At 43.8% G+C, this 18,219-nt stretch overlaps 1 protein-coding gene across 1 annotated transcript; it reads left to right on the top strand.

The window, feature by feature from the left end:
- Window positions 1-10,072: 10,072 nt before the first annotated feature.
- CCL24 (C-C motif chemokine ligand 24) lies at window positions 10,073-11,602 on the top strand. The gene is given in 4 exon segments (XM_028516385.1): window positions 10,073-10,139; window positions 10,373-10,483; window positions 10,740-10,749; window positions 11,485-11,602. Coding segments are annotated over 4 exon segments (306 nt in total).
- The last annotated feature ends 6,617 nt before the right edge of the window (window positions 11,603-18,219 follow it).

Genomic DNA, 18,219 nt, shown 5'->3' on the forward strand with positions numbered 1-18,219 from the left:
TTACCCTCCCCCTGTCTATAGTCTACCTACAATCTATACTACTTATTCTCTGTGCCTTGCCCCCTCTCTCCTCCTCCCACTCCCCTGTTGATAATCCTCCATGTTATCTCCATTTCTGTGGTTCTGCTCCTGTTCTAGTTGTTTGCTTAGTTTGTTTTTGTATTAGGTGTGGTTGTTCATAATTGTGAGTTTGCTGTCCTTTTACTATACATGTCTTTTCTTTATCTTCTTTTCTTAGATAAGTCCCTTTAGCATTTCATATAATAAGGGCTTGGTGATGATGAACTCCTTTAGCTTGACCTTATCCAAGAAGCACTTTATCTGTCCTTCATTCTAAATGAAAGCTTTGCTGGATAGAGCAATCTTGGATGTAGGTCCTTGCCTTTCATGACTTGGAATACTTCTTTTTAGCCCCTTCTTGCCTGTAAGGTTTCTTTTGAGAAATCATCTGACAGTCTTATGGGTACTCATTTATAGGTAACTCTCTCATGTTGTCTTGCTGCTTTTAAGATTCTCTCCTTATCTTTAATCTTGGCTAATGTAATTATGATGTGCCTTGGTGTGTTTCTCCTTGGGTCCAGCTTCTTTGGGACTCAGCTTCTTGGACTTCCTGAAAGTCTATTTCCTTTGCCAGAATGGAGAAGTTCTCCTTTATTATTTGTTCAAATAACTTTTCTCCTTGTTGCTCTTCCTCTTCTCCTTCTGGTACCCCTACAATTCAGATGTTGGGACATTTAAAGATGTCCTGGAGGTTCCTAAGCCTCTCCTCATTTTTTTTTTGAATTTTTATTTCTTCATTTTTTTCTGATTGGATATTTCTTTCTTCCTTCTGATCCACTCCATTGATTTGAGTCTCACTTTCCTTCCCATCACTATAGGTTCCCTGTACATTTTCCTTTATTTCACTTAGTGTAGCCTTCATTTTTTTCATCTAATTTGTGACCAAATTCAACCAACTTTGTGAGCATCCTGATTATCAGTGTTTTGAACTGTGTATCTGATAGGTTGGCAATCTCTTTGTTGCTTAGTTGTATTTTTTCTGGAGCTTTGATCTGTTCTTTTGTTTGGGCCTTTTTTTTTTTTTTTGTCCTGAGGTGCTGTTATGTGGTGAGGGGCAGAGCCTTAGGTGTTCACCTGGGCAGGGCAAGCCAGTCCCTGGGTTGTGACACTGTTTGTGGAGCAGGAGCCCAAGAGGGAACAATGGTGCTTGTTCCGCTCTTGGCCAGATTTCAGTTGCTTCCTGCAAGCAAATTGGGCCCTTCTGGTGCCGATTCCAATGTGGTTGGGTTTGTGTATGTCCTGGGACCCTGTGAGTCTCTCCAATGACCTCTCCTATGAGGCTTGGAGTTTCCCTTGGCACCTTAACCCCCACAGGTGTTTTCAATGAGTGTTTTGAGGCTTTATTGCCCTGCACTGGGACCCTGGGCTGTTCAGTCTGTCTTGCTCCCCAGTTTTGCCTGGTTTATCTGCACTCGAATATGGGACTGGATACGTTGTGCCCCTCTACAACCCACTGCCTTGCTGGGTACACTAGCTGCTGCTTTGCATACCCAGGGTCTGCCTGCTGCCCTGCTGTGAGCCCTTTGACTGCCAGACTCTGCCTCTCTTATGGATCCGAATGAATATGTCTACTTTAACTCCTTGGTTGTTGGACTTCCATACAGTTTGATTTTCTGGCAGTTCTGGTTGTTTTTTTTTTTTTTTTTTTGGTTTTTAAATTGTTGTTGTCTTTATTTTGGTTGTGTGAGGAGGTACAGTGTGTCTACCTACACCTCCATCTTGGCCGGAAGTTGCATAAATTTTCTTGATGTACTATGCAACGATACTTCATCAAACATGAGTTTTGAGCGGCAATTGCATCATCTTCTGTTACTTTTACAAGTCCCTCTCTTTCACCTCCAGTTGCCAGGGCACCATCAGTAACTATACCAGATATGTGGACAATGGACAAAGAAAGTCACTTTAACATGTTTTTTTACTGTTTCTTAATAAGTCTCTTGATTTGTTTGTGTCTTTTAATGGCATTAAAGAAGCCACTTCTTCAGTGACATTATATTCATCATCTAAACCTCTAACAAAAATGACAAGTTGAGCTGTATCTGCAGCAGCAGTGCTATCACCCATCACCAAAGCACAAAATTTAAAATTAGCAGCTTTGCTCTCCAAACTTCTCTTGATAGATTTTCCAGTGTCTTTGATTTGCCTGGCTATAGTCTGGTGAGACAAACTAATTTTTAAAATATCCCCCCCCCCTTTTTTTTTTCAGGGAAAATTATATCAGCCATGCTTTCTATACATTGCTTAATAAACTCACCATCAGTAAATGGTCTTGATTTTTTTGCTATTAAATATGCTGCCACATGACTAGCTTTTACAATTGAATCTGCCTGAGTTGTAACTTTTTGAACAAATTTTTGTTGAGAAGACAGACTTTCTTTCAGTTCTGTTATTTTGTCCTTAAAACACAATCTGTCACACACACTGAATTTGGCAGCATGCTTTTGCATATGATGCCTTTTCAAATTATAGTCTTTGAAAACTTGCACAAATTCCCTACAAATTAAGCAGAGTGCCTTACCATTTGCCTCAACAAAAAAGTAGTCATCCCTCTACTTTTCATTGAACAATCTTCTTCCCTTTGTAATTTTTCCTTTTTGGGATTCTTTTTTCTTTTGAGATGTTGTAGAAGCCATGCTGGGGTTAAAAAAATAATAATAGCTAAAAGACTTTACTTATTTTTATTACGAAAATTAACTGACAGGAAAATAGAAAGCAAGGTTTGGGCCCTTCCACAGCCCCCCCGGCTGCCCATGCAGGGCGAAGGGGCGAGCCGATTGTAAAGCGTGGCAGACAATGTGTGAGGCAATACCAAGGTGTGGAAGTACCTTTAATAATCAAATAAGAAAGCTTACCAGACTTCTAAATAACATTAAATGCCTAACATTGCAATGGCAGGTTGAAATATTATTGATAATCGCTGCCTCGCTAAGTCACCACAAGCACATGTAATGTCTGATGGTGTCAATTCTGCTGCCTGGCCTTGGAAGATAACACACTGGAAGCTGCACACTGCCGTAAAACTGAAGCCATGCATGTGTACAAATAGTGAGAGAATATGTACATTTATTTCACATGACATTACAACATGTAATCACAAAAAATCTCGTAATGTTTTAAGTAAATTTCTGATATTGTGTTGGGCTGCATTCATAGCCATCCTGGGCTGCATAGACCCTATGGGCCACACGTTGCACACCCCTGCTTCACAACTTCCTAAGTCCTCTCAAACAAGCAGCAGCTGGCCTCAGTGAGCCCCAGGGCCAGAACTACCAGCCTGGATTCACAGCTTGGCTTTGCCTAGAAATCTCCAAGCCCAGCACAAGTAGCAGCCATCTCAGATTGCTTTATAACTCATGCCCTGGCCAAAACTCAGGTTGGGGCTGACCTTGGCTTGCACCACCTGGGAAACCCCAGGGCCAGTGCACCCAGTGGACAGTTACAGACCACATTGGAGCACCACATGCCCCTGCATAGTTGATCCTCCACAGAGGGTAGAGGTTGGTGGTAAGTGGTCACATTCAATTCTTGCAGCTGGCTGGCTTGGGTGAATCCCTCCCATTGATCTTCCAACAGCAATCAAGGCTCAATTACAAGAGGAATATGTATTTAGCTCACACGAAGGAGCACCTTGAGTACCCAGCTTCAATGATAGGGGAGGCTGTGCCACTGCACCCTACAGGACATCTACTACATTAGGCCTCACTACTAAGACATGGAGTCAAAGCACTCCTTCCTAATACATAGAAACAAACACAGGAAAGCTGCCAAAATGAGGAGACAAAGAAACATGGCCTAAATGAAAGGACAGATCAAAACTCCAGAAAAAGAGCTAAATGAATGGAGATAAGCAATCTATTAGGTGCAGGGTTCAAAACACTGATTATAAGGATGCTAAAGGAACTAAGTGAGGACCTCATCAGCATAAAAAGATCCAGTCAGAAATGAAGGATACACTGATTGAAATAAAAAACAATTTACAGGGAAACAACAGTAGAGTAGATAAAGCCGAGAATCAAATCAATGATATGAAACATGAAGAGGCAAAAATGAACCAGTCAGAACAATAGGAAGAAGAGAATAAGAAGAGAATCCAAAAAATGAGGATAGTGTAAGAAGCCTCTGGGACAACTTTAAGCAATCCAACATTTGCAGTATAGGGGTGCCAGAAAGAGAAGAGAAAGAGCAAGAAATTGGAAATCTATTTGAAAAAAATAATGAAAGAAAACTTCCCTAATTTGGTGAAGGAAATAGACATGCAAGTCCAGAAAGTACAGAGGCCCAAACAGGATGGATGCAAAGAGGACTACTCCAAGCAGAGCATAATTAAAATGCAAAAGGTTAAAGATAAAGAGATGGGGATGTGGAAGAATGGGTGATAAGTGAGGGGATTAAGAAATACAAATAGTGTCCTGCCTGGTGTGGCTCAGTGGACTGTGAACCAAAGGATCACTGATTCGATTCCCAGTCAGGGCACATGCCTGGGTTGAGGTCCCCAACTTAGGTCCCCAGTTGGGAGTGCATGAGAGGCAACCACACATTGAAGTTTCTCTCCCTCTCTTTCTCCCTCCCTTTCTCTAAATAAATAAAATATTTTTAATATTTTATTAAAATATGACTAAGAATAGTCATATTTTAATTCCCATGAATAGTCATGGGAATTTAACGTACAGCATAAGAAAGGGAGTAGCCAAAGAACTTATATACATGCCCATGGACATGAACAAGAGTGAGGGGATTGCCGGAGGAAGTGGGGGGTGCTGGGTGGAGAGAAGCAAAGGGGGAAAAGTCGGGACAATTGTAATAGCATAATCAATCAAATATAATTTAAAAACTTATCAAAATGGGTGAATTTTTGTGTAGCCATTTTAATAGTGAAGATGGAAGAAAACATGCAACATTTTTAGCATATTATGCTTTATTATTTCAAGAAAGGTAAAAATGCAACTAAAACACACAAAAAAAGATTTGTCAGGGTATGGAGAAAGTTCCGTGACTGATCATTCATGTCAAAAGTGGTTTGCAAAGTTTCATGCTGGAGATTTCTCACTGGGCAATTCTCCATGGTTGGGTAGATACATTTAAGTTGATAGCAATCAAGTTGAGACATTAAAAACAATCAACATTATACCACACAGATGATAAGTTGACATACTCAAAATATCCAAATCAATAAAATGTTGGTAAAAATAAAAAACGTCTTTTATTTTATTAAAAAAGCAAAGTGAACTTTTTGGCCAGCCCTATAAGAATACTAGACCCTTATCAAATGATTTCCAAATACTTTATTTCCTTATGTGGGCTGGCTTTTCACTTTTTTGGTAGTGGTTCACACAAAAGGTTTTAATTTTAATGAAGTCCAACTTATTTATTTTTCCTTTGCTTGCTTGTGCTTTTGGTGCCATATCAAAGAAACTGTTAGTTAATTGAAGGTCATGAAGATTTATAGTCTTAGCTCTTACATTATTAAGGTTTTTGATCTATGTTTAATTAATTGTTGTATGTGGAATGAGAGAGAGGTCCAGTTTCATTCATTTGCATGTGGAGGTCCAGTTTCCTGGCTTCTTTTGTTAAAAAGACCCTTCTTTCCCACTGAATAGCCTTGGTACCTTTGTAAAAAAAATTAATTGAGGGATTACATCTGGACTCTCAGTTCTATTCCATTGATCTCTATGTCCGTCCTTATGCCAACACCAAACTTTCTTGATTAGTTTGCAGTAAGTTTTGAAATCCAGAAGTGTTAGTCCTCCAGCTTTGTTCTCCTTTTTCAAAATTGTATTAGCTATTCCGTGTTTCTTGCATTTCCATGTGAATTTCAGGATCATTTCATCAATTTCCCCTCTCTTACCCTTCTCTCCCTCACTACCCTGGCATTTAAAAAAATGGTATTTATTTATTTTTAGAGAAAGAGGAAGGGAGGGAGAAAGAGAGGGAGAGAAACATCAATTGGTTTGCCTCCTGTACATGCTCCCACCAGGGACCAGCTGCAACCCAGGCATGTGCCCCCACCGGAACCAAACCGGTGACCTTTTGCATTGCAGGGCAATGCTCAACCAACTGAGGTGCATTGCCCCCACATTTATAATACCTAACTATGGAGGTTTAGGGTTCAAGTGCTGACTGGAGGTGGAGCCAGGGACCATGTGACCGTGAGCAAGTTATTCCACCTCTCTGTACAGTGAAATTAATGTCTAATCTACAAGGCCATTATTGTAAAAATTAGATTAAATGTGATAATATATTCAAGTGATTATATTAAGTAGATAATATACTAAAGATTATATTAAATGTGATAATCCACAGAAGAGACTGTGGATGAGTCAGATCATCAGCTTGTTAACAACTTGTTGTGACAAAACAACAAAAACAAGAATGGCCACCTTTTGGGGGGCACTTGGTCTAGGCCAGATGAGGAGCTAAGCACTTGACATGAGTCTTCTCACTCATTCCTCATTATAACCCATGAGGCAGAAGATACTTTTATTAGTTCCCATTTTGTAGAAGATGACACAAACACCAAGCCATGAAGTTAAGTAATGGTCACACAGCTAAGGAAGTGAGCTGGGATTTCAGTCCTTGCCGGTGACTTTCAAATCCAGAAGGTGGTCCTGCTGGGCCATGGCTACTGGCTAGTCTTCTCAGGGTTTAGGGAGAGGCTTTAAAACGTGGGTTCTGGGCTGACTTCCAAGAAGTGGATCTTAGGAAACTCACAGTTGCTTCTTACCCAAACCTGGAATGCAGGCTGTGGGGTGGATGGCATCTTTGGAGGTGGCACCTCAAGTTCTGCATCTCCCTTTCCACAGTCTCTTTGGGTAGATATAGTGAGTGGAGTGGAACCAAATTAAACTCTTCTTGACCCCTACCTCAGTCCCCTGGACAGCTACAATAACCTCCCAGTCAGTCTCCCCTGCCCCTTACCTCTTCCTCCCACACCTGCCAGCGGATCCAATCATGTCAGTAGATCACAGATCATTAACTCCACACTTCAAAACCATGGTGGCCCCACTGCCACAGGATCAAGGCTGAGCTCCACTGGTGGAAGTACCACATGAACCTTGATTTAAGACAGATCTCAGTTCAAATTGCCAGCCCTACCCTTTCCTGACCTCTAAGCTGCAGTTTCCTTGTGCATAAAGTGGGAATATTTGATGGAGATGAGGGATCTAAAGTACTTAGTAATTTTATAGGTGAACCAGGCTCTGCTCCATCTGTCTCTCCTGCCCAGTTCACCTAACCCTCACACCACAGCCCTTTGCTGTGGTCAACTTTTACATGATTTAGAGCCATCAAGACCAATTCTCCCTTCCTGGGACATGTCTTTGGGTATTTGAAACCATATATCACTACCATAAATATAAAATCCCTCATCATAGCAAGACATATTTAAATTAAAATGAGAAATGCACATTATCACCCATGTTGGTGTCGCTGCCACTAAAGGGAAAATGCAGATCTTGCCTACACCTCACCTTGCAGAAGGAGAAACCTCAGCGGGGTAAGGAGCAGGGTCTGAGACTGAGCCATGGGGGTGCCGAATGCCGCACACTGCCCCTCTTTCTCTTCTTTTCTCTTCACTTCCCTTCTCCAAGTTGGCTCTGTCTGTACCTATTGTCATGCCCTCCTCCCTCTTGTCCCATCTCTCCTTCCTCTTTTCTCGTTCTACTTATGCCTTTTCTGCTCTCCTAGAATCTCCCCGTCCCCCCTTCCACTTTTACTTAAATAATCACTCTGGCTGTTGGATTTCACCCCTTCAAGTGGGAAGCATGTAGGTTCCCATTTTGGGGATCCAGATACGTGGCTCTGTGATGATGTCTAGTCAGACTTCATTTTCTCCCTTTATAAATTGGGGTTAGCTACCCTTGGCCCCTCCTTCCCCAGACAGAACATCAGGACTGGGTGCTTTTAAAAAAGGGCCTTGGAAAAGTCCCTAATGGGTGTTGGTAATCAGGTTGAACACCACACCCCGCACTCTCCCATCCAATGACCTTCTGCCATCCCACTCTGGTTGCAACATGTGGGCAGCTAGCACTTCGCCTCATGCCACCCGCCCTGCTCAGCCCTGTCCTCATCCTTCTCAGACATGCTGTCTCTGCCCCATCTCTTCCCTCGCCACTTCCATCTCCTGCCACACCCCGCTCCCACTCCCAGCGCCCACTGAAGCATAAAAATGCAGACCAAGTCTCTCCCCTTTGAATTGCTGAGAAGCAAAAGTTACAATGGTGTGTTGTAAAATGGAATCATGAAATGCCACTGCATCTATTAAGGGCTCCTCACTGAATGCTCCTCATCCTCTGCCGGGTGAAGACTGTTACTGCTGGTTGATGAGGGGAACGTGCAAGGCTGGTGAGGAGCTGAGCGGGGTCCACAGCATTTTCCACTCTGTAAAGCAGGGCCAGGAGATCAGTCTTGGCCTTATCAGAGGACCTGCCTGCTGGCTCCCTCTTGTACACACTGACCTCTTTCACGCTGGGCAGATACCATATGGGAGTTCTTAGTCTAGAGGAGAGGTACTCAGAGTTGGCCTACCATATATTCATTTTACACACACTGGCCATGGGACCAGTGATGTGCTCGGGACTTGGTGGGTATGGAAATGAAGTATTGGCTTCACAGTGTTCATGGTCAAGCAGGAGACACAGATGCACAACTGGCCATTAGGTGACACCTGCCACTGTGCTCCTACACCAGTGTGTTCCTGGTGCCCTAGGCGGCCAAAGCAGGGAGGCTGGAAAAGGCCAAGTGTTTCCATGAGACATGAAATGGAGGATAGAGATTGGGGTTTAGGGGCGGGGTTTGGAAATTGAAGCAACTATGACAAGAGTCTCTAAATATGGGATCCCAGTCTGAGATCTAGGGATGGGTCATGGAATGAGGTGGGTGCCATGTTCCACTCTGTCTGACAGTCACCTCAGTCCCTAACAACCATTCTGAACTGACCATTATGATTTGCAAAGCCTCTGCATGGTTACCACTGCCTCCCATCTTCCAAATCTCAGGACAGCGGTCAAGTCTGAGTACATCAGGACTTTCCTCCCAGCAGAAATGGCTGGTTTCCCATTCCCCATGTACACCCCTTATCTCAGGTTGCAGTCCCCATTCCAGGGTATGTGGGCTAGTGGCTTATTGAAAGTGCTTCCAGGAGAAACTAGCAGGGGAGTGGGAAGCAGGCCCAGAAGGGAAGGAGGCAGCAAAGTCCTGCAGCACGAGGGGTAACTGGATCGCCCCCACCAAGAACTCAGGAAGCAGTGTAGGTCACACTGGACCTGGAGTCTGTATCTTTCCAGCAGACATTGGTCAAGGGCTTCCCGACAGCTGTAAGTTTCCAGGTACTTCACACATTCCTAGAGCCTGCAGGTGAGGCACTCTGGCAGCCTGATGGCTGGGACTGTGAGACTTCCAAGAGCCAGTGGTAAAGGGGTCCAAGGGAATACAGACAGATAATGACAGCATCTGCTTGCTCGATGACCACTATGCCAGCACCTGTAATGGTTTATTATATACACTTGATCTCAGATCTGTCTCCCTACTAAAACTCTGGCCATAGCACATGCCTAATAAAATTGGTGAATGAATGGAAGGAAGGAGAGTTTCTTCAGCTAAAGAAATTGAGAGAGGTGACTTACTCAGGCTCCCACGGGGAATGAGCAGCACAGCTAGGATGTCAATTAGCCTTCCTGACTATGCATTCTAAGCTTTTGCACTTGGCTCCTTCGGGGCAATTCCCTGCACCGCCCCCCCCCCCCAGCCCCGCCCCTGGCCTTTTCTTAGAGCACCATCAGAGTTGACTCAGCTGGGGAACAACTTCTTCTTTGTAGAACTTAGGCCTCTAGGACTTCCAAGGAAGCCTGGAGGGGTAGAGGAGAGGTCACATTAGTACATATTTCCTCCTAGTTTCCTCTCTTAAGGACAAAGGGAGGGTAGAGTGTGCTTCAAGGAACCAGGCCCAGTGTTCCCAACCCTTCTCTTTCTGCACCTCAGCTTTGAGCCCTGAGCTTCCTTCCCTGCTATCCAGGACATGACAGGCCTCACGACCATCATAGCTGGCCTTCTGCTCCTGGCCCTGTGTACCCACTACATTGCCCCTGCAAATAAGATTTCTAGCCCTAGCCTAGGTCTCTTGGGTAGCACAGCCATCCTGAGGGCATGCCTGGGATGGCACAGTGAAGGGTGGAGTTCCAACCAGTCTGGAGCTAGAGGAGAATGCTGTAGCCCAGTGACTGGACTGAAGGTATTTATTGTAGGAGAAGGGCCCCATATCCAAAGCCCAGAGCCTAGGGCAGGCTGAGAAAGGTCATGGCTCTTGTCTCTTCCCATGTTTTAGGCTCTGTGATCATCTCCTCTTCTTGCTGCAAGACCTTTATTTCCAAGAAAACTGAGAACAGAATGGTAAGCTACTAGCTGTCCAATAGGAGTACCTGCCCCCAAGGTGAGAGTGCTGTAACTAACTAGTACTTCTCCTTGGGCATCTGCTGGGGGTGGGATGCAGGGAGATGAGACTCCAGGGTCACTGAGGAGTGAAGTCAGGAATCCCTGGCCCTGTGATCCTGGAGAACTCACCTCACCTCCCTGAGCCTCAGCTTCCTCACCCATAAAACTAGAAAGAAGAGTCAGAGTCAGCAATCATTTACTGAGCATCAAATGTGTACTAGGCACCATTCAGGGCACTCAGGGTGGGGCAAAAGTAGGTTTATAGTTGTTTGTATGGAAAATAATACTATAATAAATAATAAAAATAAATGCTGGGTTTTGTGTACTCACAACTGTAAACCTACTTTTCATCCACCTTATATAATGTTATCTTAACTAACTCTCCTGAACATCCTTTGAGCCAGATAGAATTATCTCCACTTTGCAGAGGACAACTGAGACCCAGAATGGCTTGAGGTCACCTAGGAATCCCCAAAATTCATAGCTGCCTCTCACGTGAGGCAAGAGGTGTGAACCCACTATATAAACAGTGGCATGCCATAGAAACGTGATGTTCATATTAGGAACTTTTCCCACAGGCATGAGGCTCAGATCCATAGTCTGGTACCCCAAGCTCTGAGCTGGGCTGGAAGAGGCCATCCCGCTGCCCACTCCCAGCCCTGGAACCCATATTGGCCTTATTTCTTTGTATGGTGTGTGAACTCGAGGCATGTGTCCTTTTTTTTCTTGAGGGCTTTCATTGCATTTTCTTACTCCTCCCTGTGGGTAGAGATCCAGCATTACCTAAAGGCAGGACTGGGCCTCTCCCATCAGACAGGAAGGTGACTGAACATGAGCACTGAAACAGAGATGCAGACATACAAGGAGATGGCACCATATGAATAACTTGCTAAGAGACTGGGCAGCAGCTTGTCCTCCATGGGCTGTCACACCTACCTCTTCCTCAGTAGCTCCAGGTTCCTGCCAGGTCTCAAGAGGTGTGCTGTCAATTTCTCACAGCTTTGCCACCAAGCAGGGCCAGAAATTCCGTGGTGACCCTGAGAAGCACTGGGTCCAGAGGTACATGAAAAACTTGAATGCTAGGGGGAAGAGACACCTTGCCAACAGCTCCATGTAGCTACTGCCCAACTCCATCCTGAGGCTTAGGTCTGGGTCTCAGATTCTTGCCAGTCTGCTTACGGCCTGGTGAGCCAGCAATAATAAGGGAAAAATAATGTTCCTATTACTTGGCCTCATTTGCAGGGGATGTGTCTAATCCAGCAGTTTTCAACAAGTGTGCTGCAAGAAGTTTTAAAACATGCAATACTTGACTATTTAGTCAGGGGCACTGATCTCTTTTCCCTTAGATTGTCAAATAAGAAAAGGACAACAGCCAACATAACAATAGCCATCCCATTTTTTTTTGTCAGATTGGCAAAAAATAAATATTTTGGTGTGTCACGGAATTTTAATAATTAGCTTGTATGCCATGAGATGAAAAAGGTTGAAAGTCACTGGTCTAGTCTATAAAAAGCCCAAGACAGACTTCTGGCCAAGCTGGAGGCATATGTAGATACACTTTGCTTCCTCACACAGCCAAAAGAAGGATAACAACCAATTTAAAAACAAAAAACAACCAGAACTGCCAGAAAATCGAATTGTATGGAAGTCCGACAACCAAGGAGTTAAAGAAGAGACATTCATTGAGACTGGTAGGAGGCACAGAGATGGGGAGCCAGAGTGGAGAGGGTGTGCAGCAAAGTGGTGGCTGGTAGACCAGTGGGTGGGGTGGCGCTGGCAGAGCAGGGAGGAACAACTGTGGGAGGATAAACAGTGAGACAGACCCCACATTTGAATGTGGATAAGCTGGGAGGAACAATTCCAGAATGAGACAGACCGCACAACCCAGAGTTCCAGCACTGGGTAATAAAGCCTCAAAACCTCTCACAACCTGTGGGGGTTGTGGCAGTGGGGGAAACCCCCAGTGTCACAGGAGAGTCAGTTGGAGAGGCCCACAGGGTCGTACAACATACACAAACCTGCCCACTGGGAATCAGCACCAGGGAGCACCTAGAAGGGTGCAATTCATTTGTGGGCAGTAGGGGAAGTGACTGAAAGTAGGGCAAGGGCTGAACAAGCAGCATTGTCCCCTCTCTGACCCACCCCCACATACAGAGCCACAATTCAGCGAAGTGGGTTGCCCCGCCCTGGCAAATGCCTGAGGCTCCACTCCTTACAACGTAACAGGTGCACCAAGACAAAGAAATATGGACCAAATTAAAGAATAGATCAAAACTCTATAAAAAGAACTAAGCAATAAGGAGATACCAACCTATCAGGGCAGAGTTTCAAACACTGGTAATCAGTGAAGTGATTGAGTACAGCTGCCAAATAGAAGAAGCGAAGGCTGTACAAAGTAAAGAAAAATATACAGGAAACCAACAGTGAAGGGAGGGAAACTGAGACTCAAATCAACAATTTGGAACAAAAGGATAAATAAACATTCAACCAGAACAGAATGAAGAAACAAGAATTTAAAAAAAAAGTGAGGAGAGGCTTAGGAACCTCTGGGACAGCTTTAAACATTCCAACATCTGAATTTTAGGGGTGTCAGGAGGAGAAGAAATTGAAAGAGAAAGAAATTGAAAACTTATTTGAAAAAATAATGTAAGAAAACTTCCCCAAACTGGTGAAGGAAATAGATATACAAGTTCAGGAAGCTCAGAGAGTCCCAAAGAAGTTGGATCCAAAGAGGAACACATTAAGACATATCATAATTGAATTGCCAAAGATTAGAGATAAGGAGATAATCTTAAAAGCAGCTAGAGAAAAGGAGACAGTTACCTACAAAGGAGTTCCTGTAAGACTATCAGCTGATTTCTCAAAAGAAACCTTACAGGAAAGAAGGGAATGGAAAGAAGTATGCAAAGGCATGAGAGGCAAGAACCTACATCCAAGATAACTCTATCCATCAAAGCTATCATTTAGAATGAGGACAGATAAAGTGCTTCTCAGATAAGGTCAAGTTCAAGGAGTTCATTATCACCAAGTCCTTATTATATGAAATATTATTAAAGGGACTTATCTAAGAAAGTATCAAAACTATGAACAGTAAAATAACAACAAACTCACAACTATCAGCAACCGAACCTGGAAAAAAAAAAACAACTAAGGAAACAACTAGAACAGGAAATGAATCACAGAAATAGAAATCACACAGAGGTTTATCAGTGAGGAGGGGGATGAGGAGAACAAGGGAAGAGGTACAGGGAACAAGAAGCATAACTGGTAGGTACAAAATAGACAGGGGGAGGTTAAGAATAGTATAGGAAATGAAGAAGCCAAAGAACTTATATATACGACCCATGGACATGAGCTAAGCAGGGTGGGGAATGCTGGAGGGAATAGGGTACCAGGCCAAGGGTGATAAAGAGGAGCAAAATTGGGATAACTATAATAGCATAATCAATAAAATATACTTAAAAAATAAAACCCATACTTACATAGTTTAAGACCCAACTTTCTTCACATAATTTTATCTAGATCTAGGCAGCAATATACAGTTTTAGAAATGCAGACGTATAATGGGATAGAGTTAGAACTGGAACTGAATAATACTGAATGTCAACTATATTTGAAAAATAAAATTAAAACTATTAAACCCAAGGCAGGGGAGGCTTCTGGGGCCTGAGCAACAGCTCCAAGCATCCTGGACCCTGGCCACCCCTGAGCTGGGGGAGAAGTTCTGGGAGGAGGGCAATGGCAGGCTTTACCTCCCTCCAGAGCTAGAGCTGGCCCTTTTCTGCCTTCCAGGCTCCTTCATAGCCCAGGTGCATGAAGCCCAACCTGCAGACACACCTGCTTGCACCTTAGCCTGCAGCTGGTTTCTCTGGGCCGCCTTGCTGATATTGCAGTGGGGCCTACAGGCTGTCTGTGTGTGTGTGTGTGGGGGGGGATCGGTGATCTGCCAACAGCTGCAGCTCTCTATCATGTGGGGATGCTCTTGGCTTGCCCCACTCCCAGCACTCTGAATGAATAAAAATCCAACAAAAGCAGAGGGCCCCTTTGTGGTATTCACTGCTAGATCCTGGCACTTCTTGCACACTTCTTATGGATATGATTAACAAGTTTTCAGGAGCTCACTGGTGTTTGTTCTGACATGAGCATGGAGGACAATGGGTCAGCCTGCGTGTTTTAATTCCTGTGTGAAGATATGGCTTCAAGGTGATGTCCCACTTTGTGACATGACTTGCTTCATGCTGCTTTGGGAACAAAGACCTGCTTTGACTTGAAAGCTGGTCTTTCCCCACATTTTGGTGAGGGGAAGATAGCATTGGGGCTGAGGGGTAGAAGGACCCCACCTTTTTTCCCCCGTGAATGAGATACATGTGATTTGTATGCAGAGTGTGGACACACTTTCCACTCTCAAGTAACAATCCAAGTAAAATGTGATTTCTCCTTTGATGGTAGCTGTATCCTGCCTGTTCTCATCTCAGTTGAGGACAGTTGAGTGTGAACAGGGAGCACCCTGAATTGCCCAGGTGAGGCCTGGGCAGGAGGGGGGGGGTGAATGCAGCCCGTGACCAGGGTGTCCCAGGAGTGGTCTCAATCAGCTCTTGGGAGTCCTGTTTTGAACTTTAAAAAACACACATGCACCGCTGGATTTAATTAACTTTTTAAAAAATGACAGCAGAAGACATTATTGCACAAGAAGCTAGTGTAGGCATTGGGAGGCTATGGCTTCACATCATGAAGGAGAAAAATAACACGCATTAACAAATCAAGAGGAGTGTGGGTTTAGTCCTTCATTGAAGGCTTTATAAGCTGCATGACCTTGAAATATATCACTTAACTTCTCTGAGTCTTGGTTTCCCTAATTTGTAAAATCCATGCACCTTCCTCCCACCTCCGGCTTCTCTTCCTCCCTTGGGTCCTGCCCAATCCGACCTGTATTCTTTCTGCTTCTTCTTTGCAGAGGGTAATTACCACTTTTCTTAATAAAGGTTTTTGGCCTCTATATTTTCTGACTGCAGGGAACAATATCTTGTGACAGACTTTTCCTGGAACCCTCACAGTCTCTTATTTTTCAGTCTCTTATTTTTAACTTCTGAATGATGATAAGCCCATGGAATGTACTCTTGCAGGACGCTGTGAGTGTGGCCGGGTCACAATGTCACCCAGTGATACTTTCTGAGAATTACCCAGAGACACTTCCCTCAGTACGCAGAGTCTAGGAAAGCCGCACTTCTCCCGGGAATCCGGGGGTTTGTTTTATTTTCTGGATATTCTGGATCATGGGACCAATTGCATTTCCCTTTTTGTTTCAGCTCATAGAAACAGCTCTACAAGTGCGACAACCTTATTGCTTCAATATCCTCTCTTAATTACAGAGTAGTTTTGGCTCCTGGGTCTAGCAAACACTGAAGCTCCTTTCTCAGGGAAGGGGGCCCAGGGCCCAGGACCTTAAGACACTCAGAGGCAGGACAAGGCACAGGCATAAGACAGACTTGACTTTGAACCTTGGCCCTGCCATCTACTAGCTGTGGACCTTGAACAAATCACCTCACCTCTCTGAACTTCAGTCTCCTTCTATTAAAGGGGGGATAATAAAACCTCCCTCATGAAACTGTCACAAGGATAGAAGGAGTTACTGGTTACAAACAAACAAAAAGAGTTTGCCTTTTTCCAATTCTAGAAAACATGATTTTCTTTTCTAGATTCCACCCTGTTTCTATTCAACATGTTGACCTTTAAAAACAAAATCCCAGCAATTCCACTGCTGGGATTATACCATAAGAGTCCTGAAACATCAATTCAAAAGAACCACATTGTTCATAGCAGCATTATTTACAATAGCCAAGTGCTGGAAACAGCCTAAGTGCCCATCAGTAAATGAGTGGATCAAAAAACTGTGGTACATTTACACAATGGAATACTACACAGCAGAAAGAAAGAAAACCTACCCTTTGCAACAGCATAGATGGAGCTAGGGAGTATTATGCTAGGTGAAATAAGTCAAGCAGTGAAAAACAAATAACATATGATCTCACCTATAAGTGGAACCTAATCAACAAAACAAACAAGTTGAGCAAAATAGAACCAGAGACTTGGAAATAAAGAACAAACTGACAGCGACCAGAGGGAAGGGAGGAGGGGATGACAGGGAAAGAGGGGAAGGGTCAAGTCAAGGAACAAGTATAAAGGAGCCATGGACAAAGGCAATGGGGGTCGGGGGAGAACTGAATGTGGGAAGTGGGGGGTTGGTAGGGCAGGGGAGAGTAATGGGGGGGGGATGAGGACAACTGTAATTAAACAGTAAAAAAATTAAAAAAAATAAATAACAGAACAAAAGAGCCAGTTATTTTGCCAGTATAATGGATTTATTTGGGAATAGCAGAAGAATTGCAGTTCAGGACAAGCAAACTATTAGCAAACTGCTGTAGGCAGGTGGGAAGAACAGAGGTGGGGGTGGAAAGAGAGGAAGTTGGGAGGGGCTATTTCTGAAGCCTTCAGAGGGTAATGGCTTCTCATTGGCTGAGTGTGCTGTTTCTCATTGGTTGGCCTTTAACTAGGAGCCCAACCTGAAGACAGCCAGCTAAAGAGGTTCAGGTGAAGATTGAAGGGCAAGGAGAAATTCTTCCTTCTCATGGGTGGTAGTGTGTGAGAGCTCCCCTTTGGGGCTTCTGGGCTCCATTTTAAATGAGGTTCCTTTTACAGTCCCACATCACTAATGATGGGGATAGGCACTGAGAAAGGCATTGTTAGGTGATTTTGTGGGTATGGGATCATTCTGGAGTGCACTAACACACACCGAGACGCTGTAGCACCACACACCTAGGCTGCGTGGTGTAGCCTGTTGTTGCCAGGCTACAACCCTGTACAGAGTGTTACTGTGCTGAATACTGTGGGCATCTGTAACCCAATGGTAAATATTTCTTTATCTAAACATACCTGAACATAGACAAGCTATAATAAAAATATGGTATAAAGGATTTTTTTTAATGATACCTGTGTAGAACACTTACCTTGAATGGAACTTGCAGGACTGGAAGTTGCTCTGAGTGAGTCAGTGGTGAGTGAATGTGAAGGCCTAGGGTATTATTGTACATCAGTGATTTTCAACTTTTCTTTCTTTCTCTCTTTTCCTTCCTTCCTTCCTTCCTTCCTTCCTTCCTTCCTTCCTTCCTTCCTTCCTTCCTTCCTTCCTTCTTTCTCTCTTTCTCTCTTTCTCTCTCTCTCTCAAAGATTTCACTTATTTTCAGAGAAAAGGGAATAGAGGGAGAAAGAGAGGGAGAGAAACATGGATGTGTGAGAAAAATATCGATCAGTTCCCTCTTGTGTAGCTGCAACTAGGGAGCTGGCCCACAACCCAAGCATGTGCCCTGATTAGGAATTGAACCTGTGACCTTTTGGTTCACAGGCCGGCTCTCAATCCACTGAGCCACACTAATCAGGGTGATTTTCACCCTTTTTCATCTCATGGCACACATAAACAAATTACTAAAATTCTATGGCACACCAAAAAATATATTTTTTGCTGATCTGACAAAAACTAAGTATAATTTTGATTCATTCACACCAGATGGCTATTGTGTTGATTGTTATCTTTTTTTTTTTTTACAATCTAAGGGAAAAGAGGTCAGTGCCCCTGACTAAAGTCAGGTATTGCATGTTTTAAAATTCTTGAGACTCACCAGTTGAAAATCTCTGCTGTGCTGGACTGTAGACTTTATAAACACTATCCCTCAAGTACTC

The sequence above is a fragment of the Phyllostomus discolor genome, chromosome 3 (assembly GCF_004126475.2).
Source record: "Phyllostomus discolor isolate MPI-MPIP mPhyDis1 chromosome 3, mPhyDis1.pri.v3, whole genome shotgun sequence".
NCBI lineage: Eukaryota > Metazoa > Chordata > Mammalia > Chiroptera > Phyllostomidae > Phyllostomus > Phyllostomus discolor.